The following is a 27,267-nucleotide window of genomic DNA, read 5'->3' as shown; positions in this document are numbered from 1 at the left end:
GATATTTTAAGCAGTTGTAGTAGCTTAAAAGGTATTTTTCAAATGTTTAACATTTGTATTTTGCAAGGTTTTTAAAATGGTGATTCTAAAACGTATATGGAAAGGTGAAAAGTCAGGAACAGCCAGGATGCTTTTGAAGAGCAGAAAGAAAAGATTTGTCCTACCAGTTATGAGAACTTTAAGTTAGAGTAATTAAAACAATGTGGTAAACATGGTATTGTTACAAGAATAGACATCTTGCTCAATGGAACAAAAGAAAGCCAGAAACATTACCATGCATGCAAGGTCCTTTGGTACAAAAGAGAATCAATTCCATATAGATTAAAAACAAATTTCAAAAACAAAATCTCAAAATACTAGCAAAAATATAGGTGAATATCTTTTTGACCTATGAGGAGAAAAAGATTTCTTCAACAAAATACAAAAAGCACTGATAGATTGTTAATTTTTAGTATATTAAATTCAAGGGCTTTCCTTCCACAACACAGTAAAAATATAATTTACAAATAGTAACAGATTCAGTAATACATAAAGGTGAAAAAGGGATAAATATCAAGTATAAAGAACTACAAATAAAAAAAGAGCATACAAATATGCAATTACCATACAATTCAGAAATTCTTAGGCGTTTATTCTAGAGAAATGAAAACCTATGTTCAGACAGAAACCTGCTCATAGCAGCTTTTTTGGAACAAAAGCTGGAAAAATGTAGACATCCTTCAATGGGTGGATGACTCAACAAACTGTAAGATTCACATAATATATACATAATATGTATCATACATATCCATAATGTATCCATATGTATACACATTTTAAGTGTGTGTAGTAGTTTAAGTATTTTTCAAATGCTTGGTGTTTGTTGTTTTGTATGTATTATTTTAACTTAGAGTTGAACTCTGCAATTATAATAACACACACAAAGATTTTAAAAAGTGATCACATATACCTACCTATAATTCAGGCAATTCAAAATTATTTTATTATCTACTAACACTTTTGAAATTTAAACAATATATCATGAAAATCAGTTATAAAGATTGGCTATATAAAAAAATACATATTTAATAATAATGTTGTACAGACATACACATCTTAAATGAGGAAACGCTGGAAGTATTCCTTTTAAAGTCAACAGTGAGATAAATGTGTCTACTACTGCCACTTCTATCCAACTGCTTTCAATGTCTCAATTGGTACAAAGCCAAGAGAGAAAGAGAAGAGAGCAATATCAGAGGCATAGATTAAAAAGGAGAGAAATAGCATTTACACAAGATACGGTTTATTCAGAAAAACTCTAGATAAATTATTAGAAATAAAAGACAAGTATAGCAAGGTGGTGGGATATAAGATTATCTGTCAGCTAAATTTCTATGTATCAGCAGCAATAAACCAGGAAATATAATTAAAGAAAAAAATACCCATACCGTGAAAATACTTAGCAATAAAAAAGATACATAAAATCTAGACGAATCTCCAAGAGATTACGCTGATTGCAAAAAATAATTCTAAAAGGTTACATGCCATATGATTTCACTTTTATATCATCTTTTAATAATAAAATTTTAGAAATGGAGAACAAATTAGTGGTTGTCAAAGTTCAATGACAGAGAGTGGGAGGTGGAGAGGAGTGTGTGGTTATAAAAGAATTATAAGGGATTCTTTTCTATTTTTTTATTTTTTTGTTTTTTAGGGACGCACCCACAGCATACGGAAGTTCTCAGGCTAGGGGATGAATCAGGGCCACAGCAACACCAGCTCTGAGCCGCATCTTCGAGCTATACCACAGCTCATGACAATGCTGAATCCCTGACTCACTGGGCGAGGCCAGGGATTGAACCTGCCTCCTCATGGATACTAGTCAGATTCACTTCTGTGCCACAACAGGAACTCTGAATATGAGGGATTCTGTGTTCTGTGTCTTAACTGTGGTGATGAATACATGAACCTACACATGAACCTATAATCCCTCATATTCTTTTATAACCATGCACTCCTCTCCACCTCCCACTCTCTGTCACTGAACTTTGGCAACAATTAATTTGTTCTCCATTTCTAAAATTTCATTATTAAAAGACGATATAAATTTTTTTCTATAAAATTATATAGAACTAAATATTCACACATGACACATGCATGAGAACACATAAAAGTGGGGAAATCTTTATACGAAAAAAAATTTATCTCCAGAGAAAACAGCAAGAGACATGAACACGTATTTCACAAAGAAGGAAAATCAAATGTCTAAGAAATGTTTGAAGAAATGTTAACCATCACTAATGATCAAGGATATACAAATCAAACTCAGAAGATATGGGAGTTCCCATTGTGGCTCAATGGGTTACAAACCTGACAGGTGTCCATGAGGATGCGGGTTCGATCCCTGGCCTCACTCAGTGGGTTAAGGATTCAGCATTGCCATAAGCTGTGGTTTAAGTCGCAGATGTGGGTCAGATCTCAGATTGATGTGGCTGTGGTGCAGGCTGGCAGCTGAAGCTCCAATTTGACCCCTAGCCTGGGAACTTCCGTATGCTGCAGGTGTGGCCCTAAAAAGCAAAGAAAAAAAAAAAAATCACAAGATATGATTACATACCTATTCAACTAGCAAAAATGATGAAAATACCAAGTATTGGAAATGACATGCATCTAACTTGATCTTTTATATACTGAGGATGGGAGTATAAAGTGGAAAACAATTCGATGCTGTTAGAGCATTCTACTAGGGTTCTACTAACCTAATAGTAATATATCTGGAAGAAAGCACCAACAGAAAACATACAAAAATGACCTCAGCAGTAGTTCATAATACTAAAAATTTATTTTAAATAACTAATTAATTAGGGAACAAAATGAATGTGTATTATTTATGGTTCAATGATGATAGTCTATCATGATCCAAAGATTATGATTCTTCCAATTTTGTGCAGAGCTGTGGAACAGGTGAGAAGAGGAGAAGGTAAAGGAGAGGATAAAGAGAAAATAAATTAGTAACAGGAAGAGCTCTCAAATTTGGGCTAAGATACTAAGAAAACATCTCAGGAAGGACAAATATTAGGATTATACTGTTCCCCTAGACTTTTTTTTAATGGCCCTGGCATAAGGAAGTTCCTGGGCTAGGGATTGAACCAGATCTGCAGCTGAAGGCCTATGCCACAGCCATGGCGACAACAGATACAAGCTGCATCTGCCACCTATGATGAATCTTGTAGCAACATCAGGTCTCTAACTTGCTGTGCCACAAAAGGAACTTCATTTTTTTTTTTCTTGTTTCCCTAGACTTCTTTCTTCAGATAAATTTAATTTTAATCACTGATATCCTATACCCACTTCTAACATCTAATCAATATACCCATGGCAATAACCAATCCCAGTGCTGGACTGTTTGAAATAGTCAACAGCTGCTTTTACTGGTTTGATATAACTATACCTTCAATGGCTATCAGTGGCTTGGACTAAAAGGACAGGTATTATTTTAAGTGATAGTCTTTCTCAAACTATAGAACTGTCCTCTCTTCAAAATCAAATTGCAACAGGGGCCAAAGATAATAGAGCAAAACGTCACCTCATGATCAAGACAACAATCTCTGGAGTTCCTGCTGTGGTATAATGGGATCAGTGGCTTCTTCGGAGTGCTGGGATGCAGATTTGATCCCTGGCACACAGTGGGTTAGGGATATGGTGCTGCTGCAGCTGCAGCTTAGGTCTGATCCCTGGCCTAGGATCTCTATATGCCACAGGGTGGCCAAAGATGGAAAATAAAAACAAAAACAAAAACAAAACCAAAACCAAAAACACAACAGCCCTGAGCAATCTTGCATTCTAGCTACTTTCTTACCTCAAGGGTCTCTGTATATGGTATATACAAGCAAAATGTAATGGTATAGAGCATTGTCTCTGGAACTAGAAGCTTAGGTTCATATCCTAGCTGCTCTGTTCATTCCTCATATTACACTCAACCCTCAAATCCAGCCCTATCTGCACAATGGGGACCATAACAGTAAAAAATAAATACAGTATGAGGATTAAATGTCTAAATATACGTAAAACTCTTAATACAGGATGTGCCATACAGGATTAATATAAGCTATTATTGCTATTGCTGTGGATGGCTCTTTTAAAGACTGATCATAGGTAAAATATTGCTTTTAGTGGTCTTCTCTATTTAAAATAAATTCTTCCCCTCTGCCCTGTTATTCTGCTTCCTTATACACATTTGTAATTATCTGTTTACTTGTCTCTATCTGTCTTTCCCTCTAGCCAGTGAGCTCCAATGGTGGCAGAGACCATGGCTGCCTTGTTTACCATTATGTTCCCAGTGCCTAAAACATAATAGAATCACAATAAATTTTGGTTGTCATAGTAAGGTGATATTTTTGTTACACAGGTATTTTCTTTTTCAGAGCAGTTAATCCCTCTCCATTAAGCAAAATATTTATGGGACAGATGACTGAAATTTTAATTTTTACTTCAACAAAACCATAAAAGAAGGAAAAAAGCAATCTTCATAGTCAGGAGGACTCCTGGGACAGAGTTTATTTATATGGATATTTTAGTCAAAGAAATACCCTAAGCCCTAACTAATTTTTTACTAGGCGAATAGAAATTTAGTTAACAGACTGCCAAGGCTGATTTTTTACAATAACTTATGCATCAAAAATGCTAAGGGGAATTGCCCCATTGTGGCTCAGCAGATTAAGAACCCGTCTAGAATCCATGAGGATGTGGGTTTGATTCCTGGCCTTGCTCAATGGGTTAAGGATCTGGCATTGCTGTGAGCTGCAGCACAGGTCACAGATGTGGTTTGGATCCTGTGTTGCTGTGGTTATGGTGTAGGCTGGCAGTTGCAGCTCTAATTCTACCCCCAGCATGGGAACTTCAATATGCTGCAAGTACAGCCCTAAAAGGTAAAAAAAAAAAAAAAAAAAATTTTAAGCTAAGACTACTGAAAATAGAGTCCAGGAAAAAAAATCCTTGATTTAGCGTTTTCAAACTGCACCCCCTACAGCCCCCGATAAAACCTATTCTAGGATATTTGATAATTTTTTCCTGCTTTACCATAATACCCTATACATATGAAGGATAAAATACACACACTTTCGATGGGTAATAATCATTAAGGAAAAAATACATTTTCACTCTAGATTATTTTAGAAAAAAATCTGCATTTGAGTTTTAACTCAGTTGCTACATACTCTAGAGAAAAATACTTTATTAAGAGAGGTAAATTCTGCAACTTCTATTAAAGTAACAAAAAAGAGGCAGAAAATAAATACTGAGATAAAACTGTCATGGGTAAACATATTCTGCTTCTAACATACTGAGTCACAACTAATTTTCAAATACTATACACAATAAAATCTTTACACTAATTCTTGTATATACTTCTACATTGTTATGTGGAATGCAACAAAAATTACATATAAAATCACCTACCTGCCTTTTTTTTAAAATTAATAATACTGTACCTTTGGAGTATATCCATAATTGAATGAAGCCATTTTTTCTGAGAGTCAGGAATTAAGGTCTGTGAATCTGTTATTCCTATATCAACAACACAAGTTCCAGGAGCTGAAAAGAAACTATCTTCTTCTTCATTTTCTTCTGTTATCAACCTAGCATCTCCTCCTCCAAATACAACTGCTGCACTTAATTTCTTATGCTAAAAAATGGAAAAAAAAAAAAAAAGAAAAATAGTAATGAAATAGCCACAACTGGCTTCTTAAATATATTCTTTAAGAATTTGATTTGGGAAGTAAAATAAAAGTAGAATTGGTTTTACTTCTTGAGAGGACAATCTGAGCTTCCACTTGGAGAAAATCCCTAGTTCACCAGGTACTACTGCAGCCCTGGAATCATCTCTAGTTCCTCATCACACAGTACTCTGGGCTTTCTTGAATGATTTTTCCACTTACCACATAAACTCCTAGAACTCTCATTTCAGCACACAATTCAACAGCTGTTTACTAACCAAACAAACTAGAACTTAAATGATAATTTTTGGTCTCATCCTGTATGTATTTACATAAAATTAATTAATAAGCCATTTATTAGATAATAAGAAATACTATAGTTGGAGCTCCTGTTGTGGCTTAGTGGTAAGGAACCCGACTAGTATCCATGAGGACTGCGGTTCAATCCCTGGCTTTGCTCAGTGCACTAAGGATCCAGCATTACCCAGAGCTGTGGTGTAGGTCGCAGACTCAGCTTGGATCCAGTGTTGCTGTGGCTGTGATGTAGGCTGGCAGCTATAGCTCTGATTTGCCTCCTGGCCTGGGAATTTCCATATGCCGCAGGTGTGGCCCTTAAAAAAAAAAAAAAAAAAAAAAAAAAGGCAAAAAAAAAATACCATAGTCATATACATGAATACCTAAACACCAGGTAGGTTCAGGTGCCTGGGTAGGTCTTTTTTTCATGGATACTAGTCGGGTTCATTACCACTGAGCCGCAATGGGAACTTCCTTGGGCAGTTTTTTTATTCCATGTCATACTTCTACACAAAATCTCAAAAGGAAATGCATTAACACCTATTGATAACAGTAATAATTTATCCTAGTTTATAATATTTTCTTTAGGAAAGTTTAGCTTATTAACATCACCTGCTTGGCGTTTAGAAAGACAAATGTTTTCCCTTTGAAGATTTGCCTTCTTTCCTGCCGTCCCGACAGATCAATATTTTTACTTACGATAGCTGGTTCATCAACAGGTGGGTAAAACCTATAAAAAATAAAGTACATTCTAATTATATACTAAACTGCATGTATATCATTAAATTTGTTAATGGAATGGTAATCTAGGCACTAGAAAAGCTTACTTTCCATAATATCATAATATTTTTTTTTTCTTTTTTGAGATGCACATGCAGCATGTGGATGTTCCCAGGCCAGGCGTTGAATTGAAGCTGTAGATGGAGCCCATGTACAGCCACAGCCATGCCAGATCCAAGCTGCATCTGTAACCTATGCCAAGCTGTGGAAGCACCATTTCCAAACCCCAATTAGTGAGGGATTGAACTGGTATCTTCACACAGACATCGGGTCCTTAACCTGCTGAGCCAAATGGGAACTCCCCATTATATTTTTTAAAAATTAAGAGGTTTATCTGGGACAAAAGGACTGAAAACATCTAAATGCCTTTTCTAGAAATATGGTGACAGGTACCACACAGAATTAGAATGGTCTTTATTTTCTAAAAATACATACTGCAAGGGGAGACAATCATAATGACATATAATTAAACAAATATGAATCAAACAAGGCATATAAATTACACAAGGTTGAGAGAAACATCATCCATTAAAGATCAAATTTTATTAGCATGTTGTGTTTGTTTAGGAACCAACATGTATTACTAACGTTGATATTCCAATGCTATGGCTACCGCAAGTGTTTTATTATATATCTCTTTGCAGAAGCTCTGGAAATTTTCTTATTTTTTATTTCATTTTTTTAATTACTCAATGAATTTACCACATTTATAGTTGTACAACAATCATCAAATCCAATTTTATAGGATTTCCATCCAACATGGAAATTTTTAAATCTACATTTTGTCAGTTTAAATAAAATTTCCAAAGTGAGACTTAAAAATAGTCTTTTAGGGAGTTCCTGTCGTGGCACAGTGGAAACAAAACCAACTAGGAACCATGAGGTTGTGGGTTCAATCCCTGGCCCTGCTCAGTGGCTTAAGGATCTGGTGTTGCCGTGAGGTGTGGTGTAGGTTGCAGATGTGGCTCGGACCTGGCATTGCTATGGCTGTGGCATAGGCTGGCAGCTGGCTGTAGCTCCGATTAGACCCCTAGCCTGGGAACCTCCATATGCCATGGGTGCGGCCCTAAAAAGAAAAAAAAAAAAAGTCTTTTGGCTTTAACGTAACGTTACAAACACAACTTAATCATCCACGGAAACTAGGGAAAAGAATAGAGAAATAAAATCAACAGATAATTCTTAATCCTCTCATCATTTCATAGTTTCAACTTTCTATATAATGAGATCTTTTGTTACAACTATTCAAAATTGACCAGGCTTTTTTTTTTTCTGGCCACAAGCATGGCATGCAAAAGTTCCCAGGCCAGGGAATGAATGTGTGTCAAAGTAGTGGCCCAAGCCACAGCAGTGACAAAGGTGGATCCTTACCTGCTGAGCTGACAGTGAACTTCCTGACAAGCCTTTTAATCGCTCTACTTTTTAGTAAAAATTACTAATGCTCATGATACAAAGGCTCAATATTGCTAAGGTGTCAGTTCTTCCCAATTTAATGTACAGATTAAATGCAATCCCCAGAATTCCCTGCCAGTACTTTTGTGGATATTAACAAACTGATTCTAAAGTTTATTTTATTTTATTTTGTCTTTTTAGGGCCACACCAGCAACATATGGAGGTTCCCAGGTTAGTGGTCAAATCAGAGCTGCGGCTGCTGGCTGACGCCACAGCTAGAGCCATGCCAGATCTGAGCCACATATGCAACCTATACCACAGCTTACAGCAACACTGGATCCTTAATCCACTGAGTGAGGCCGGGGATCAAACCTACATCCTCCTGGACACTAGTCAGGTTTGTTAACCGCTGAGCCATGAAAGGAACTCCTGATTCTAGAGTTTATATGAAAAGGCAAAAGATCCAGAAGAGCCAACACAATATTGAGGGAGAAAAACAAAGTTGAAGCACTAACACTACCTGAATTCAAGACTTAAATAAAGAGATAGTAATCAAGAGAGTGTGGTACAAGCAAAAAAAACAAATACATCGATGGAAGAGAACAGAGAGCCCAGAAACGGACTCACATAAATACAGTCAATGATCTTTTACAATTCAGCTAAGGCAGTACAATGGAGCTTAGACACTGTTTTCTATAAATGGTGATGGAACTGGACATTCACATGCAAAAAAAAAAATGAATCTAGACTCAGATATTTTGCTCTTCACAAAAATTAACTCAAAATGGATCATAGACTTAAATGCAAAATGCATATAAAACTCCTACATGATAACATAGGAGAATCTAGATGAACTTGGGTATGAAAATAACTTTTTAGATATAACACTATGATCTATGGAAAGAAACTACATTTCTTAAGAGTTCCTGTTGTGGCTCAGTGGTTAATGAACCAGACTAGTATCCATGAGGATGCGGGTTTGAGCCCTGGCCTCTCTCAGTGGGTTAAGGATCTGGTCCCTGAGCTATTGTGTAGATCACAGTCATGGCTCGGATTCCGTGTGGCTGTGGCATAGGCTAGCAGCTACAGCTCCAATTCGACCCCTAGCCTGGGAACTTCCATATGCTGTGAGTGTGGCTCTAAAAAAAAAAGAAAGAAAGAAACTACATTTCTTTAACAAGCACCTATTATGTCAAAAAACATGCTCGGACTCTGTGTAACCATTACCGTTAAGACTAATACATATACTAACACTACTAAATACTTAAACACTTGGCAGGACAGGTTATTAGTCTCATCTTTCAAAGGAAGTAACTGACATTCAGAAGAAATAAGCTCAATTCACAAGGCTACAGTGTTGTAAACATTCTGGCCCAGGACTCTGTGGCTTCAAAACAGAGTTGCTGCAACCCTTCCAGGGGTACTGCAAACATGATACCCAGTGCTAGCATATGTGCTCTACCTCTGTCATTACTGTCCCTCAATATTTTCTTTTATTTTTATTATTTATTTATTTATTTTAATTTTTGCCTTTTAGGGCCACACTAGTGGCATGTGGAGGTTCCCAGGCTAGGGGTCAAATTGGAGATACGGCTGCCAGCCTACACCACAGCCACAGCAACTCGGGATCTGAGCCACATCTGTGAACTACACCACAGCTCACAGCAATGCCAGTTCCTTAACCCACTGAGTGAGGCCAGGGATCAAACCTGCAACCTCATGGTTCCTATGTGGATTTGTTTCCACTGTGCCACAATGGGAACTCCCAATATTTTTTTTTAAATACTGGCACATATGTAACATTTGTTTCACTAAGAAAACAACCAACAAAGAATTGTTGGGATAAGCATTGAGGTCCTACTGTACAGGACCCATGTACACTCTCTTGAGACACAGGAACAGAACTATGTCCACTCTCTTGAGACAGAACATGATGGAAGACAGTATGAATAAAAGAATGTGTGTGTGTGTGTGTGTGTGTGTGTGTGTGTGTGTGTGTGTGTCTACAACTGGGTTACTGTTTTGTATAGCAGAAACTGACACAACACTAAATCACTATAATTAAAAAAAAGAAAAAAAGAATTATTGGGGACCTTTCTTTACACACGAACAAAAAAATTTCATGAGTAACGCTGAACTGTAACATTACATCCTGAAAGTTATTAAAGAAGGGATTAACCTAAATAAAACCAGTGTTATCATATTTCATATGTCATACTTACTATATTTAAAATACAACATACCTTTCAATTTCTGGAGGGTGTTTCTTAGACTGAACTGCTTTAAGAAATTCAGTAAAATATTCTGGCTTTACAATTGGACGCCCGCAAATGAGTGCACATATTGTCTAAAAAGGAAAAAAACATGCGAATACATATATGCATACCCTGGCATTTTTAAAGAAAAGTTTTAAGTTATAGACTACAAAGATACTGTTCTATTCTGTTTTTCCTCTTGTCTCTCTAAATTTATAAAGGTGCCTTAGAAGTCAGTATCTGGTCACTGCTTAGTTTTAGTATACAAATCCCTATGTAATCATTTGATTTTAAGAAGCCACCGATTACAATATTAATCTTAAAACTGCTTTGGGTGGTGGGACTGAACAACATAAATACAAGTCAATTTAAAAAATATACCTATTTTGGGAGTACCCGTCGTGGCGCAGCGGAAACAAATCTGACTAGGAACCATGAGGTTGCGGGTTCGATCCCTGGCCTCGCTCAGTGGGTAAAGGATCTGGCCTTGCTGTGAGCTGTGGTGTAGGTCACAGATGTGGCTCAGATCTGGTGTTGCTGTGGCATAGGTCATCGGCTATGGCTCTAATTAGACCCCTAGCCTGGAAACCTCCATATGCCACAGGTGCGGCCCTAAAAAGATAAAAAAATAAATAAAAGTATACCTATTTTAAAAACATTAAAATGTGTATTTTTGAATTAAATATCTTCTATGCCCTAGAGAAGATAATATCAAGAGATAAATATGACAGAGAAGCCCTTTTCAGTCTAACTGCCTTTTAAGCAAATTATAATTATGGAATAAAGTCTTTTTAAGAAGTAAATACAGGAATAACTGTTTGGGGTTGGATAAAAACTCAAATTGAGTATATACAGATGGGGCAGGGGAGAAATTTCAACCAGCAAGTAAATCAAGCTATAAGCCTTAAGTAAGATGTATCCACAAAATCTGAGGAAGTTTTTAAAAACTGCCATTGGCAATGAAAATAAGAAAATTCAGCATAATCCTAGGAAATAGTCCAACTAAAGAATCTGTAAGTATGTTTATAATAAACACAGGGAATTACCTAAATGTAAGCAAACAACTTAGGGTATCTCTCAAGAGTGGAATCTGAAAGCTACCAACCTAAAACATGAATGAAATAATTGACTTCTAGCTTAAAGAAGTAATATGCAAGTCAACACTGGACTGAGTAAGCTCCAATATATGTGGTGCTGGGCAAAGGATTCAATTGCCCCATGCCTCGGTTTCCTCCTCAGAAAATAAAAATTGAACTGAATGCTCTTTAGGTTCCCTTTCGGTTCTAACATTCAATGATTTTAAACATTAAGCTGTATTTTTGGAAAACTTGCTAAAAAAAAGGAGAAAATGACAAAATATTTTTGGCACATGACTGATCAGAGATACTGAAAAAGGAGTATTGCTCCGCAAGCCTTTGTTGGTGTATATCCAGTACTCTCTCATGTCCAGGGACTGGGCAGCCATTAGCATCCCAGTCACCATGATAGTGTATAGACTCAGTACAGTATCTTTCAAAACCATCTAACTGCCTTTGCTCTTATTTCATACCCACCAAGCAAGGGCAAAATTACCTATTTCATTTTTCAGGGAACTTGATATCTTTAAAGGGACCATACTGAAGTCTGTACATAAATATTCTGGTCACCACAAAGGTGCATCCCTACTATAAATGAATAAATGGACATTTTGATTTATGAATCTGTTACCTCAGTTTATTAGCATAAACTAATACTCAGGAGGCTAATCACTACGTTGAATTTATAAATCGATTACGTGAACTTACAAAGATGAAAGGATTCTTGACCAGAGATAACCCCACCAAGACGCAAGTTTAACATGAGGTTCATCCTTTCTCTATGACACTTCTTTAGCTATAATACACATATTCTAATTTAATTAACTCTACATTAAAGGATTTTGGTAGCATCTAATAAATAAATCTAAATATTTGCTGCTTTTCACTATAGATAATAACCTAAAAAAACTCACACATCTATAGTCAACCTGTTTGAAAAGAGATTAATCACCTCTCAATGCCATCCTTCAATTAGTTTTGGATTAACCAAATCTGATGAAGATGCAACATCTGAAAACATACCAAAATATATCACTGTTTCAATGAATAATCAGCATCTTCTAAAGGTACATATCTACCTATCTCCATAAAGTGATACGTAAAGGTAATATTAAACTATGAGAACTTAAGTCTCTGTGATTAGGGCCTAAAATCAAATAAAAACTAAATGAAAGAGTCTGAGAACATGAGATGCTATCAGAGACTGAAGGAAAACAACCTGATAGAAAAGATATGAGCTGCTAACTTTAAAGGTTAATAGTTGCTCTCTAATTGCTTACTCTTAGACTGAAAACACAAACTATGCGCTGTCATAACGTCCTGGCCAAAGGGTAAGAGAAATCATTTTTAAAATGCTAAATCAAAACTTGAAATATAATTTTATGTACTATTGCTTGCTCCAAATAATAAACATGTTTTCCAAAAACACTCTTCTAGCCTATATTGTAGGCATAGGGTTGGCTGGCATATATGCATCTACAACTAACAGTTTTAAAGTAAATAACTTTACAGTATATAGTGGATAAATGAGTCAGTTTAAAATCACGCAGCTTATTTTAACATAATAACAAGGCATTCAACCTACTTTAATGGTAACTTTAACTGATACCATGACAAGGTGTGTACATTCCTCTGTCCAATTGTTCATAGTAAGTCCTCCAAGTTGCAATATAGTTTGACTTAAAGCAGTTTTCCCAGAGACATCTAAACAAGAAGAGCAGGCAACCAAAGGTTCATACTCTACTCTGTAAATAAGAAAAAGTTATATAAAGTTATCAAAATTATAGAAATGGCAACTTATGGTACTTTAAGCTCACATCACATGTTGTTATTTTGATTTTTGTGTGTTACTATAAACCTTCTAACTTGCAAAATTATCACTTCCTAAGTTTTAAGTCACAATTTTTTACATTATACTTGGACCTATGCAGACTCAAACCTATGTAGCTCTTGTTAAGGCTCTCAGGGCCCACTTGAACTCTTGTTACTATCTATGATTAACAAAACACACTAACCACATGATATACAAAGTTCACTAGTGTGCTAAGTAGTAACTAAATAGACTGGTTCCAATTCATTATCCATAAATATCTTTTTCCTTTAGAACTTGAATGGTGTAAAATAAAGCTGCTCAATTTAATGTTAACTAGAAAATTCTTACCTGAATTTACTTTTAAACACTCCAAAGGTAACTCTATCCCCTGTCTTCAAAGTTTGGGAAAAGTCAGTCCGCATTTTTTCCTCATTAACAAAGGTACCATACTTAGAATTATCTTTTATTGTCAATATAGGGATTTCATCTGTTTGACTCTGAAAAAAAATCAGTAATATCAAAAATTAAATAATTTTAAAGTCTCTTACCATACAGTAAATATTATCCCCAGAGGAAAAGGTTTCAAAAGAAAAAGCTGATAACTTTTGGAATAGTGACAGGTGGCTGACCTTCCAACACAATGAGGCAACACAGTTACTGTTCTGGTTGCATATGAAGAATGATCATTCAAGGAGCAATTAAAGAAAGATATCTTAATTTCAGAATCATTCCTCTTAGAGCATACATTTTCTTTATTTCTGTAAGTCAGTGGAGATTTTTCTGACCTGTCAATTTGAGAATTGTTTGTTTTTGCACAGACTGTTCCATGTATAACATGCCAATATCATTCCTAAGGTTTTTCTTTGTTTTGTTTTTTTGTTTTTTGTCTTTCTGTCTTTTTAGGGCCACACCCGAGGCACATGGAGGTTCCCAGGCTAGGGTCCAATTGGAGCTGTAGTACTGGCCTATGCCATAGCCATAGTAACACCAGATCCTAGCCAAGTCTGTGACCTACACCACAGCTCCGGAGATGCTGGATCCTTGAACCACTGAGTGAGGCCAGGGATTGAACTTGCAACCTCATGGTTCCTAGTTGGATTTGTTTCTGCTGCGCCACGATGGGAACTCCAGGTTTTTGTTTTTACTTTTTTTTTTTTTTAACAGTATCAAAATCACATAGTAAAAATCAGTCCAATGAGAAAAGGCTAGAGGGTCTGACTTCCACCAAGTTTATTTTTTCTTTAGGAATTTTGACTATAATAGTTTTCTATATCTAAAAGAATTCAGGGAGTTCCTGTTGTGTCTCAGCAGGTTACAAACCAGACTACTACCCATGAGGATGTGGTTTGATTCCTGGCCTTGCTCAGTGGGTTAAGGATCTGGTGTTGCCATGAGCTGTGGTGTAGGTCACAGACATGACTTGGATCCTGAGTTGCTGTGGCTATGGCTGTGACTGGCAGCTACAGCTCCATTTCGACCCCTAGCCGGGCAACTTCCATATGCTGCAAGTGGCCACTCTAAAAGGCAAAAAAAATTAAAAAAAAAAAATAATAAATAAATAAATAAATAAAAATAATGGAATCCAGTCACAAAACCTAAATATCACTGAACAAATCCAGCATTTGCCAAAATGTAGTCTTTGCTCAAAACAACAGCTTTTCTTCTTATTACCACCAGCATTACCATTGAGCACAGCTATTTGTATACATTTGTATTACTTTTATAACCCATCTTTTTATTAAAAGAATCAACACACCCAAACAAACTCAAAGCCAATCAAAAGAGCTGGGGGAGTTCCAGTCATGGCTCAGCAGAAACAAATGTGAGTATCCACAAGGACACGGGTTTGATCCCCGGCTTCTCTCAGTGGGTTAAGGATCCCGTGTTGCCATAGCTGTGGTGAAGGTCTCAGATGCAGCTCGGATCTGTAATTGCTGTGGCTGTGGTGTAGGCCAGTGACTCAGCTCCAATTTGTCCCCTAGTCTGAGAACCTCTATAGGCCACAGGTACAGCCCTAAAAAGACAAACAATCAAAAAAAAAAACAAAAACAAAAACAAAAAAAACCAAAAAAAACTGTGGGGCATATACAACAGCTATTTCCCCTACTAAAACAAATCAATTCCCCTTGCAAAAACCTAAGATATAATGGAAATACCAGTGTTCACCTGGCTACATAAACTCTTTAAAGATGGTCTAGTCACCGCTCTATCCTCAGGCTTGGCACAGTGATTGACACACAGTAAGCACTCAATAAATGTTCAAGTAAAGAAACAGAAATACGTTGTACTTCCTGAGTTTCTAAATCACTACAGCAAACAGTAAAATACTGAAACAGAAACTTCAAATTTCAAATACCACCGGTACCACTACCAAAATACAACTCTTTAATTTTGTTAATAAAAAAAAAAAACTAACAGCCCTATGAAATGAAAAGTCTCTCAAACTCTCTCTTACATATACACCAAGGTATATCATGTATATTTCAATCCCCTTACTATAAGCTAGTGAAATAAAATTAGTAACTTACCAGGTTGGTTATAGAAAAGTTAGCAGTTAATATAGCATGATTTCGACTGATTGATTGATCATCTTCAATTAAAATGTCACAATTTTTCCTTCCAACAATGTACTCAACACCAGTCAAAAGTCTGTATGGGTCTAAGAATTTTTTAAAAAAATAAATTAACAGATCCATACACAACCATGTATTTATAAGTATGACAAACAATTAAGTATTTTTATTTTGCTATCTAAATGCTGACAAACAACTTCATGTAAATCAAATTTGTGTTTTCTAGTAAAGCCTCACTGAAGGATGCAAATCTGTATAGACGGAAAGCTCAACCTTTTGTCTAAAGAGAAAACAATATTGAAAACTGTCAATGCTTGCCCAAATTAAAAATTTAATGCATTACAAAACAAAATCACAACAGTATGTTTAGAACCTAGTATGGTAAAGTATGGTACTGGATCAAGAGTAAAAAATAGGAGTTCCTGTCATGGCTCAGTGGTTAAAGAATTCGACTAGGAACCATGAGGTTTAGGGTCTGATCCCTGGCCTCACTCAGTGGGTTAAGGATCTGGTGTTGCCCTGAGCTGTGGTTTAGGCCACAGATGAGGCTTGAATCCCACGTTGCTGCGGCTCTGGGGTACGCCTAGCAGCTATAGCTCTGATCAGACCCCTAGCCTGGGAATCTCCATATGCTGAGGGAGTAGCCCTAGAAAAGGCAAAAAAAAAAAAAGAATGAAAAATGTAGATCAATCAATGCACAAAAATTCCAGACCAAAGTGAAGTGCATATATTGGGTAATTTTTTTTTTTCTGTTAAGGTAGATTTAAGAACATGGCAGAGTGTATTAGTTTTTAAAAATTTTGGAAATCACAAATTGTTGGAGTCATAGCATGTATGCTGGAGTTTAGTCTTGGAGCACTGCAGTTGTAGAATGATGAAGATAAACAAGACAAGTAGCAAAGAGTCCAGGTAAGCTTTGACCAGATTTGGAACACATTTTGTTAACCAGATTCTTAACCTAGGGTGGACTCTTTCAACAAAAAACCTGTGTAGGTTTACTCACATTTTTCCTAGAAGTATGGACCCCATAGCTTCCATTAGATTCAATATCCTCCAAAAGTTTAAGAATGCCACCTACTGGCACTAGTGGCATTTTACTTCTACTACCACCCTAAAGGACACAAGGAGACAGTCACAGGCTACAACTGTTCCTGGAAACTGTTCCTACTTGTCTACCACAGTTTATGTTCTATCTCTGCAATGCTCCAAGTCCACAGCAATGCCTTGATCTTTATAATATTTTTATTTTGAGTCTTTATAATATTTTTAAGTCTATAAATACTATGAGATATTATTAGAGTATTTTTCCATTTGTTTGGTCCTCTCCACACTTCCTGACATTGTCAGTCAATTGAGTCTGCACATAGATTTTTTTTTTTTTGTCTTTTTGCTATTTCTTGGGAGATTTTTTTTTTTTCAACCATAACGTACACTTTCTGAAGGCAAGACCAATCATAGGCTAACCCTGTTTATCTATGAACTAATAAGTGCTTACACAGAGTAGGCAAGCAATTAACATGAGATTACCATTTTCCATTCTTAGAAATAAAAAAAAAGAAAAACAATTTTTTTCAGTTGTTCTGATGACAAAATGGAAAAAGGCTCTGAAACAAAACCGAAAGTACGCTTTCCCGTGGTTGCCATTTACCCAAGTCATCTTCGTGGCTATTTACAAAAACAATGTGTTCAAAACGGAGTCATCAGTTGCCACTGTGTTTTCTAGCTTGGGTTAACTTATTCTGGGTATTTCTTCAAAAGCCTAAAACACTGGGAGTCACAACAGGTACCCCTGCTAAGGATTAATCCTGCAGACCATCTAAGCCAGGATCAGAGCAGCTGGTCCCGTCAGTGGCTTTGGTCCTAACCGTGGAGTACCCCGGCGGCCGACCCGGCGGTCCCTGGCCGCCCAGCGCCGCACACCTACTCCCCTGCCCAATTTAAAGCCTGTTTCGCAAGCACTGCGCTGCCGAGGAAAACAGCGCGATCCCCACACAACAAATGCGCCGTTTTTCCGCATCAGCCCTCCGGCCTCCCAGGGCGAGAACGAAGAACAGCCCAGAAGGCGGCGAAAGAGGCGAGAACGGACCGGAAACATCGCTCTGCAAACCCTCTGCCTACTGCAGCTGCTCCAGGGAAATCCGTCCCTAGACATTTCCCTTCCGCCCTTACCTCGGGCCGAGGCCGCGGCAGGAATCAGCTTCCACATGGTCCTGGATCCTCAGGGTTGGATCCGACATGCAGCAGCGTGACCGCAGCGACCGACGTGCGTGGCCGTAGCGCCCGCAGTCGGCGCGGACTCTGAGACGTGCGCGCTCCCGGGAGCCGGGCGGGCCTAAAAAGAGGAGGGAAAGGGGAATCAGACTTGGACGCCTGGTCGCCACCTGGTGGTTAGGAAAGAAACAGCTCAACCTGTATTAAACTGGATATCTTGCATGTATGTGCATAACTGATGCACTTTGCTGTACACCTAAAACTAACACAAAACTGTAAGTCAACTACACTCCAATGAAATTTTAAACATAATTAAATAGTATTTACTTTATCTCTGAATGAAAAAAATTAAAGCTGTTCGATGAACACTACAAAGTAAACACCCTAGAGTATACTTCTGATTAGATAATTTCTGGTTCTCAGAAGCATTGTCTAATGGAGTTTCCTGGTGGCTCAGTGGGTTAAGGATATGGCGTTGTCTCTGCTGTGGCTTGGGTCTCTGCTGTGGTGCAAGTTCCATACCTGACCTGGGAACTTCCACTTGGCCATGGGTGCAGAAAAATAAAAGCTAGATTTCCATTCTCTGTTATGAACATAAATATGAAAACCCTATACACAAAATTAGTGAATTGAGTTAGGTGGTATATAAAAAGGACAATCATGGCTAAGTGGGGCTTATTTCAGAAATATAAAGGAGGATGTTAACTGGAGGGAAAATAAATGTAATTCATCAGAATAACAGAAAAAGTGGGGAAAATCATGATCATGGTAGTTGTAGTAAAATCATTTGATAAAATTCAGCATCCATCCATTTATTCTCAGCAAAATAGGAATAAAGGGAACATCCTTGATCTGATAAAGAGCACCTACAAAAAAACCCTGCTGATTTCATTATATTTAAGGTAAATTATTTAATCTTTTCCCCAGCACTAGGAATGAAATAAGAACACTTTTGCTCTTACTGCTTATTTTCAACATGGTTTTAGATGTTCTAATCAATGCAATCAAGGGGAAAAGGATTGGAAAGGAAGAAATACCGGTCATTATTCACAATGACATGATAATGTACACTGAAAATCTAAAAGAATTGAAAAGTGAATTTAATAAGGTCACTGAATACCATGTCTAAAATATTCAATTGTGTACCTTTATTCCAGAAAATAAGTAGAAAATGATATTTAAATAATTATAATAGTACCAACAGTCATCAAATACTTTGTTAGAAATCTATCAAAGATGTGATACAGAACATTATTGACTACAAAATATTACTGACACAAATTAAAATAAATCCTAAATAAATGCAGGACAACATGCCATGTTCATGGACTGTTAAGATGTCATTTCTCCCAAAATTGATCTATAGATCCAATGCAACTACAATAAAGTCTCAGAAGATACTCTGAGTGGAAATTGTCAAGAAGTTTCTAAAATCTATATGGAAATGCAAAGGCTGAGAATAGCCAAGGAAATTTTGAAGAATAAATCTGGAGTACTTATAACCACCAAATATCAAGATGTATTATTATAAAGTTAGTTATTGTCAGTGTTCTATTGGCACAAGGATAGGAAATAGGCAAATGTGTCAAAATAGACCTTAAAAAGTTCTACACATGTAATGTGATTTTTCAAAAGTGATATTTCAGAGCAATGGAAGAAAGTTTTTCTTTTTTTCAATAAATGGTCCTGGGGATATTAGTTAACACTACAGAGGAAATAAAGACTGACCCCATATCTCACACACATACGAACTTTCAAATATACAAAACAGTATCATTACCTATAGTTATTGTGTTGTATGTTACATTATAGCTGGAAATTGTACACTTTTTAAAATTTACTATCTTGCCTATGCAATTTCAGAGGCTCCCCTGTGGCCTTTTCTACTTTGATAGCTCTTACCCCTTAGGCCAAAGAACTGGACTGATATGGGTGCTGTACTAACTACCAAATATGTCCATTCCAATCATACATTTGGGAACTGGGGCAGTAATCACTAGGTAGGTACCTGTGCTCAGTAGACCTATTTATGCCCCACATGGAAAAAAATTCCATTTATTATCTGACTCCTGTATAACTGTGGGCCATGATAATACTTTGGTTCCTAGATAACAGCAATGATTATATCCAAGAATCCTCAAAATATTTAAGCATTCCTTTTTCCTCAGTGTATGATTTCCCAGGGAAACGGCAATTGGTCCTTTTAGGGAAGGACTGAGGGTAAAGTGAGCATGTGTGGGGAAATTACTACCATATATTCTCACCGTAGTGTTGCAGAGTCCTACCTTGCAATTCTTCCTCTTCTTCAGTAAATGGGTTCTAGTAAAGTAGCTGAAATCAGGAAACTGGGTAAGAGACTGTGACTTTTTATTGAGTCTGCTGCTTTCAGCCTTATGCCACTCATCCTTGATTTCTTCTCATTTTATAGTTTGAGCATGCCCTTGTTGGCTAGCTTCTATCTTTTCTCCTAGGCATGCCATATTCTATTAATCATTTTCAGAGGTGGGGATCTCTGACTGCCACGCCTATCTTGCCACTCATTTGGATAGTTTTTCTCTTCTGATGGTTAAATGCTGCCACCTTGCCTCTGTTGTTTCAGATATAATTTCTGTGAACCCAGCCTTGCTGCTATCTGTGAACACAGTTCTGTAACAATATCTTTTATCATCATCCATGAAGTACAAGGAGAGCCATTGCTGAGCTTCTCAGTGATGTTGGTGCCCCTCTCACCAGAGAATTCCTAGTCACTTCGATAAATGGAGAATCTGAATTGGAACTTTGTTACCTGGGGAGTTTTCTCTTCCCTGCTTTGCAAAATCTCTCCTAGGTCAGGATCATCTCATATGACTGCCCATCCTCTATACTCCCTTCTATTGTTTCTAATTGCAGGTATATCCATGTCACTTGACCATATTCATTGAGGACATTGCCATCCATATGAGAGTTTTCTTTTCACCCCAACTACTACCATCATTCTCAAGTAATTGTAAGACATAGCTGGAAGATGTAGTCTATCAACTAGGGTCACATTTATTTGACTTTCAACTCCTGTGGTTTTTTGTTTTTTTTTTTGTTTTTTTTGTTTTTTTGCCTTTTCTAGGGCCACTCCCACGGCGTATGGAGGTTCCCAGACTAGGGGTCGAATCGGAGCTGTAGCTGCTGGCCTACACCACAGCCATAGCAACGCAGGATCCTAGCCGCATCTGCAACCTACACCACAGCTCATGGCAATGCCGGATCCTTAACCCACTAAGTGAGGCCAACCTCATTGTTCGAAGTCGGGTTCATTAACCACTGAGCCATGACGGAACTCCTGGTTTTCATTTTGCCTCACACACACTACATCTTTAATGGTCACAATTATCTCTCTCTCTCTAGCTTTTTTTTTTTTTTTTCTATTTTGGGGCTGTACCCACTGCATATGGAGTTTCCCAGGGGTCCAGTTGGAGCCACAGCCACAGCAATGTGGGATCCAAGCTGCATTTGCGACATATACCACAGCTCACCGCAATGCTGGATCCTTAACCCACCGACTGAGGCCAGGGATCGAACCCACAACCCCGTGGTTCCTAGTCGGGTTTGTTAACCGCTGAGCCATGAAGGGAACTCCTCACAGTTATCTCTTTATACCACCAGAATCTTCTGTATCTTTAATATCCTACTTTCTGACTGGAACTGCCTGGCATTCTCCTTTCCTATATGCTCACCCCCATTATACCTGCTGTTAAGCTTTGTCCAGGTCTCTTGAGCCCTCCATTTTACCCAGGTTATCAGTTTCCTATCCTCCATCTTATCCAGAATAGACCTTAGGAGATTTAACTTGAACTACTTTTACTCTTAGCTCATCTCTCAGCACTGAAAATAGCTCACTGAACAGCTTTTACTCTCAGAGCTCTCCTCTCACTTTCAGCTCTATAATCTCACTTATCTATAAACCCTAAAAATCCTCAATCATGAGCCAATCATACAGCAACCTCCTATACTAAGGCTTCTGGATAAGCCTATCTTTGAAAATATAAAAGGAATGTAAATTCATAAACTATAATATCAGTTAAACTACAGAGCACTATTCATCAGTCCCATTTCCTGTATTGCTGGTTTTTTTGTTTTTTGTTTTTTCCCTTAAATCCATTCTCTATAAACCTAAAGAGCTATTCCACACTTTTGCGTCTCCTCAAATCTGGTCATCTCTAGCCTCCTTCTAAGAATATATTGTCATATCTTATGAAGGAGGTTGATATAAAAACTTCCTTGCAATTTTTGATCTTATTCTGCCTCTATCTACATCATAAAACAAGCTTCTTGTCTTTTAAAATCTATACCTACACCTCAATCTTGCCTTCTTATCTCATTTCAGGATGTGATTTACCCTTCTTTCGGATCAATTTCTCCATTTGTGCTTAACTTAAGCCTATCTCCTCTCATTTCTACAAAGGTTTTGCTTTATGAGTTACTGCTTTCTCCTACATATCTACAATTTCTTTCTTTGATTCCTTAGCCTTATCTTAAAAATGTTAAAGACTATCTTGTCTTCCTTCCAAATTCTTTAACTCTGATATAATTTTGTAACTAAAGCATAGGCTAGGATTTAAATGGCTCAAAATCACACACTAACAAAGGTAGCTCAGTATCTCTTACATACAAGTGGGCAAAAATAATATCTACATTGAAGTATTATTACTGGCATTAAATGGGATATAGTATAATGCATAGATGTTAAACATATATTAGTTTCCTTTTCTTTCATTCCTTCCTATTTCCTTAAGGGTAGGGGCTCTATCTAAACCATTTTTTGTGTCCCTACTGTATAAATCAATTTTATATCTCTAATATTTACCATAATGATGGACACATGACAGGCATGTAAGTTGAAATTAACTACTCAGTGAAAAAATAAATTAACAGATCCACACATAAACATGTATGGCAAATATTTAAATATATTTATTTTTCTATTTAAATACTTTTGTTTTGCTATTTAAATGCTAATAACCAACTTTACATAAATCAAATTTGTGTTTTCTAGGAGTTCCCGTCTTGGCACAGTGGAAACCAATCCAACTAGGAACCACGAGGTTGTGAGTTTGATCCCTGGCCTCACTCAGTGGGTTAAGGATCCGGCATTGCCATGAGCTGTGGTGTAGTTTGCAGACGCGGCTCAGATCCCGCGTTGCTGTGGCTCTGATGTAGGCTGGCAGCTACAGCTCCGATTTGACCCCTAGCCTGGGAAATTCCATATGCCTCAGGTGCAGCCCTAAAAAGACAAAAGACCAAAAAAAAAAAAAATTGCGTTTTGTAGTAAAGCCTCATTGAAGGATGCAAATCGATATAGATGGAAAGCTCTACCATTTTTCTAAAGAGAAAACAATATTGAAAACTGTCGATGCTTGCCCAGATTAACTTACAAATTTAATGGATTACCAAGCAAAACCACAACACTATGTTTTGAACTTGATAAATGGATTCAACAAAAAAAATTTGGGTTTTTTTTGTTGTTGTTTGTTTTTGTTTTTAGGGCCACACCTGTGGGATTTAGAAGTTTCCAGGCTAGGGGTCAAATTGGAGCTACAGCTGCTGGCCTACACCACAGCCACAGCAACACAAGATCCCCTACCCACTGAGTGAGGTCAGGGCTCAAAACCGCATCCTCATGGATACTAGTCAGATTCACTTCCACTGCTCCATAATGGGAACTTTTGTATTCAAAATTTCATCAGGAAAATATAAAGTAAAAAATTGTCAAGAAAAATGTGAATACTATGGGAACTTCCTTTACCAGGTGGTAAAAATAAATACATCATAAAGTCATAGCAGTTAGAAAGTAAGGCATTAGATCACGAGTGAAAAATATAGATCAATGCATGAAAGGTCCAGGCCAGACTGAAGTGCATACATTGGGGTAATCCATTGTTGTTGTTGTTAAGGTAGCTTTCAGAACAATGGGAAAGTGTTACTAGTTTTTAAAAATTTTGGAAATCACAAATTGCTGGAGACTTGTGGAGTTTAGCTTCAGAGCACTGGAATGAAGGGTAGACTTGTGTGGTTTCCTGTCAGTCTGGAGGTTCCTGCTTTTCTTTGTCTGGACCCTGCTGTTTGCATGACATGTGGTTTCCTGCCATTTGGCCCCATGTCTCCTTCTCTGCTGTTGTTACAGCACCTGACAGGATCCAGGACCCTCCTCATATGCGTGCACATCTTTTTTCCAAAGCAAAGGGTTATAGGACAGTTATCAGGACTTATTATGGCTTGGTGCCCTCTCTCTTTTTGACTCTTAAGAGTCTTTCTGCACATGTGTAGCTGGGCATCTCTCTGACCCCAAGGATAGAAAGTATGTGACCTCTTGATCTTTTGCCCAAGCAGGGCTTAGCCCCCTCTGCCCCTGCCATTACCATTATTTAACATGTCCACAGAAAACAAATTCCAGCTACTTGCCTTGTGCCCATTATTTCTATCTTGAAATATAGATAGGTGGCTGACTGTACATGTCTATCCTGGATTCCAGCTATTTCCTGCCTCAAGAAGTATAAACACGAGTTCCTATTGTGGCTCAGTGGTTAACGAATCCAACTAGGAATGATGAGGTTGCAGGTTCAATCCCGGCCTCGCTCAGTGGGTTAAGGATCTGGCATTGCTGTGAGCCGTGGCATAGGCCGCAGATGCAGCTTGGATCCAACGTTGCTGTGGCTGTGGTGTAGGCTGGCGGCTACAGATCTGATTAGACCCCTAGCCTGGGAACCTTCATATGCTGTGGGGTGTGGCCCTAGAAAAGACAAAAAGAAAAAAAAGAAGTGTAAACAAGAGCTTAGTTATAAATGTCTATCCTGGAGCCCATCTATCTCCTACCTCACAAAGATGTCAATTGAATAAAACCTAAGTTTCAACTTTTAGGTTGTATATTTTTTTTCCCAGTCAATAGTACCTTTTATATCAATCTTTCATTAGCCTTCTACAACAAATCCTTCAATGAAGCCATTTTGGATTCTGAAACGTTTTGGGGCTTCTGCATGCCGATTAAAATAGGTACAGTATTTTAAGATGAAAGCCCTCTAATTTTAACAATTTAGAAATCTTTACAATTCAAAGGGTCCAAGAAGGTAACCCTATGAGTATTTTCTCCTGCTAATATATATATATATTTTTGTCTTTTTGCCATTTTCTTGGGCCGCTCTCGCGGCATATGGAGGTTCCCCGGCTAGGGGTCGAATCGGAGCTGTAGCCACCAGCCTACGCCAGAGCCACAGCAATGTGGGATCCGAGCAGTGTCTGCAACCTACACCACAGCTCACGGCAATGCCGGATCGTTAACCCACTGAGCAAGGCCAGGGATCGAACCCTCAACCCCATGGTTCCTAGTCGGATTCGTTAACCACTGCGCCACGATGGGAACTCCTCTCCTGCTAATCTAATTTTAGAAAAGAGGAAAGCTATTACCATTCTTGTTTTCAGTAGACCCAGAGGACAGGAATCAGGAGACTGATTGACATGGTATAAACTTAACTTCCACAGGCTTTATCTAACTATGCATGCAGAAACCAGTTTTGTAACACCTAAAGAGCCCCATCTTGGCCATTTCAGTGTGGGGTTTTCTTTAACTCCCAAAAAATAAGTACTTGCAAAATATATAAACCCAGTTGGTATCCCTCTGGGTGACTGTCTGTCCAGGAGCTGTTTGGTCTTTGAGGCACAATTTCCCATTATTGCCTTGATAATCTAATTCGGATATTACATAGGATCTGAACAATTTTCTGAGAATATGGTGGTGGATTGGATGTGTGCTTCTGAGTCCAGCTCCCCAGGAAATAGCTCTTGGATTGGTTCGACTCTTCTATGTATCTTGGTTTCTCCCACTGAGAGTCTAAAACCACTGTGGGTGCTTGGAGCACTAGACAATCAACCCTTATCTCATGCATCTCTGAAAGAGCATCACTTAACTTAATGGTTGTAGTGGGGTTCTCTGTGGGCCCTCACTGCATGTCATGAAAATTGATCCTTAGACACTTCTGCTAGGTTCTTAGTCACCTGAGAACATCTTGTTCTTCAGAGCTGAATAATGCAGTCTTTCATTTCACTAAGAAAAGTTTTGTTCTGACCTTATATCAACTTCTTATTCTCCTTTCCCACCCTTTTCTTTTTATGGCTGCACCTGTGGCATATGGAAGTTCCCAGGTGAGGGGGTGAATTGGAGCTGCAGTTGCAGCCTACACCACAGCCACAGCAACCCCAGATCCAAGCTGCATCTGCAACCTACACCATAGCTTAGCAAGGCTAGGAATCAAACACACATTCTCATGAATACTAGTTGGGTTCTTAACCCACTGAGCCACAATAGGAACTCCTTGTTATTCTCAATTAAAAAAAACAAAACAAAACAAAACAAAAAAACCCAGCCACCTATGTTTACCTGGACTTCCTACCCAGATCCTTCTCAATCCCTACCTAGGAAATGCACTGATGCCTCTTAAGACTGGAAGTCTTAAGTAAAACTCAAATGGAATTTTAAGAATCATTATTTAAAACAAATCCATGAGGTGTAGGTTGCAGAGGCAGCTTGGATCCCGCATTGCTGTGGCTGTGGTGTAGGTCGGTGGCTACAGCTCCAATTGGATCCCTAGCCTGGGAACCTCCATATGCTGTGGGTGCAGCCCTAAAAAGACAGACCAAAAAAAAAAAAAAAATCAGCTTTTGGGATTTCGTGTTGTGGCTCAGTGATTAAGGAATCCAACTAGGAACCATGAGCTTGTGGGTTTGATCCCTGGCCTTGCTCATTGGGTTAAGGATCTGGCGTTGCCGTGAGCTGTGGTGTAGGTTGCAGACACGGCTTGGATCTGGCGTTGCTGTGGCTCTGGTGTAGGCTGGCGGCTACAGCTCCAATTAGACCCCTAGTCTGGGAACCTCCATATGCCATGGGAGCAGCCCTAGAAAAAGGCGAAAAGACAAACAAACAAAAAACAAAAACCCATCCAGATATCAGGAGAACTCTCTGGAACATACAAGGAATATTGAGAAGTTGGTGGGGCTAAATGGGCCTATGCTGATACTGAGTGCTTGTTTGGGATAGACTCCAGGTATCCTCTAGTGGGTATCACTGATATCCTTCAGCTACACCATGCATTTATCTATAAAGAAAAAGTCAATTGTTGATCTAAGAAAGAAATGGGAAAATTTTATTTGAACCAATCTGATAA

General features: G+C 37.9%; 1 protein-coding gene across 3 annotated transcripts in view; it reads right to left on the bottom strand.

Annotated features, from left to right (window-relative positions):
• NBN (nibrin) overlaps positions 1-18,208 on the bottom strand; it is a 66,668-nt gene extending 48,460 nt beyond the window's left edge. For 2 of the 3 annotated variants that reach the window (XM_021089137.1, XM_021089136.1), the window contains exons 1-7: positions 18,041-18,208; positions 15,827-15,957; positions 13,647-13,795; positions 13,071-13,230; positions 10,398-10,501; positions 6,597-6,714; positions 5,466-5,659 (exon numbers count right to left, since the gene is read on the bottom strand). In XM_021089137.1, the coding sequence (XP_020944796.1) occupies positions 5,466-5,659; positions 6,597-6,714; positions 10,398-10,501; positions 13,071-13,230; positions 13,647-13,795; positions 15,827-15,957; positions 18,041-18,077 (893 nt within the window). In that variant the 5' untranslated portion in view covers positions 18,078-18,208. The remainder of the gene's footprint in view (positions 1-5,465; positions 5,660-6,596; positions 6,715-10,397; positions 10,502-13,070; positions 13,231-13,646; positions 13,796-15,826; positions 15,958-18,040) is intronic. The other variant, XM_021089138.1, reaches the window with a different exon arrangement.

This window comes from Sus scrofa, chromosome 4 (genome assembly GCF_000003025.6).
Source record: "Sus scrofa isolate TJ Tabasco breed Duroc chromosome 4, Sscrofa11.1, whole genome shotgun sequence".
NCBI lineage: Eukaryota > Metazoa > Chordata > Mammalia > Artiodactyla > Suidae > Sus > Sus scrofa.
The sequence above is the reverse complement of the archived record's forward strand: the minus strand, read 5'-3'. Positions and strand labels throughout refer to the sequence as shown.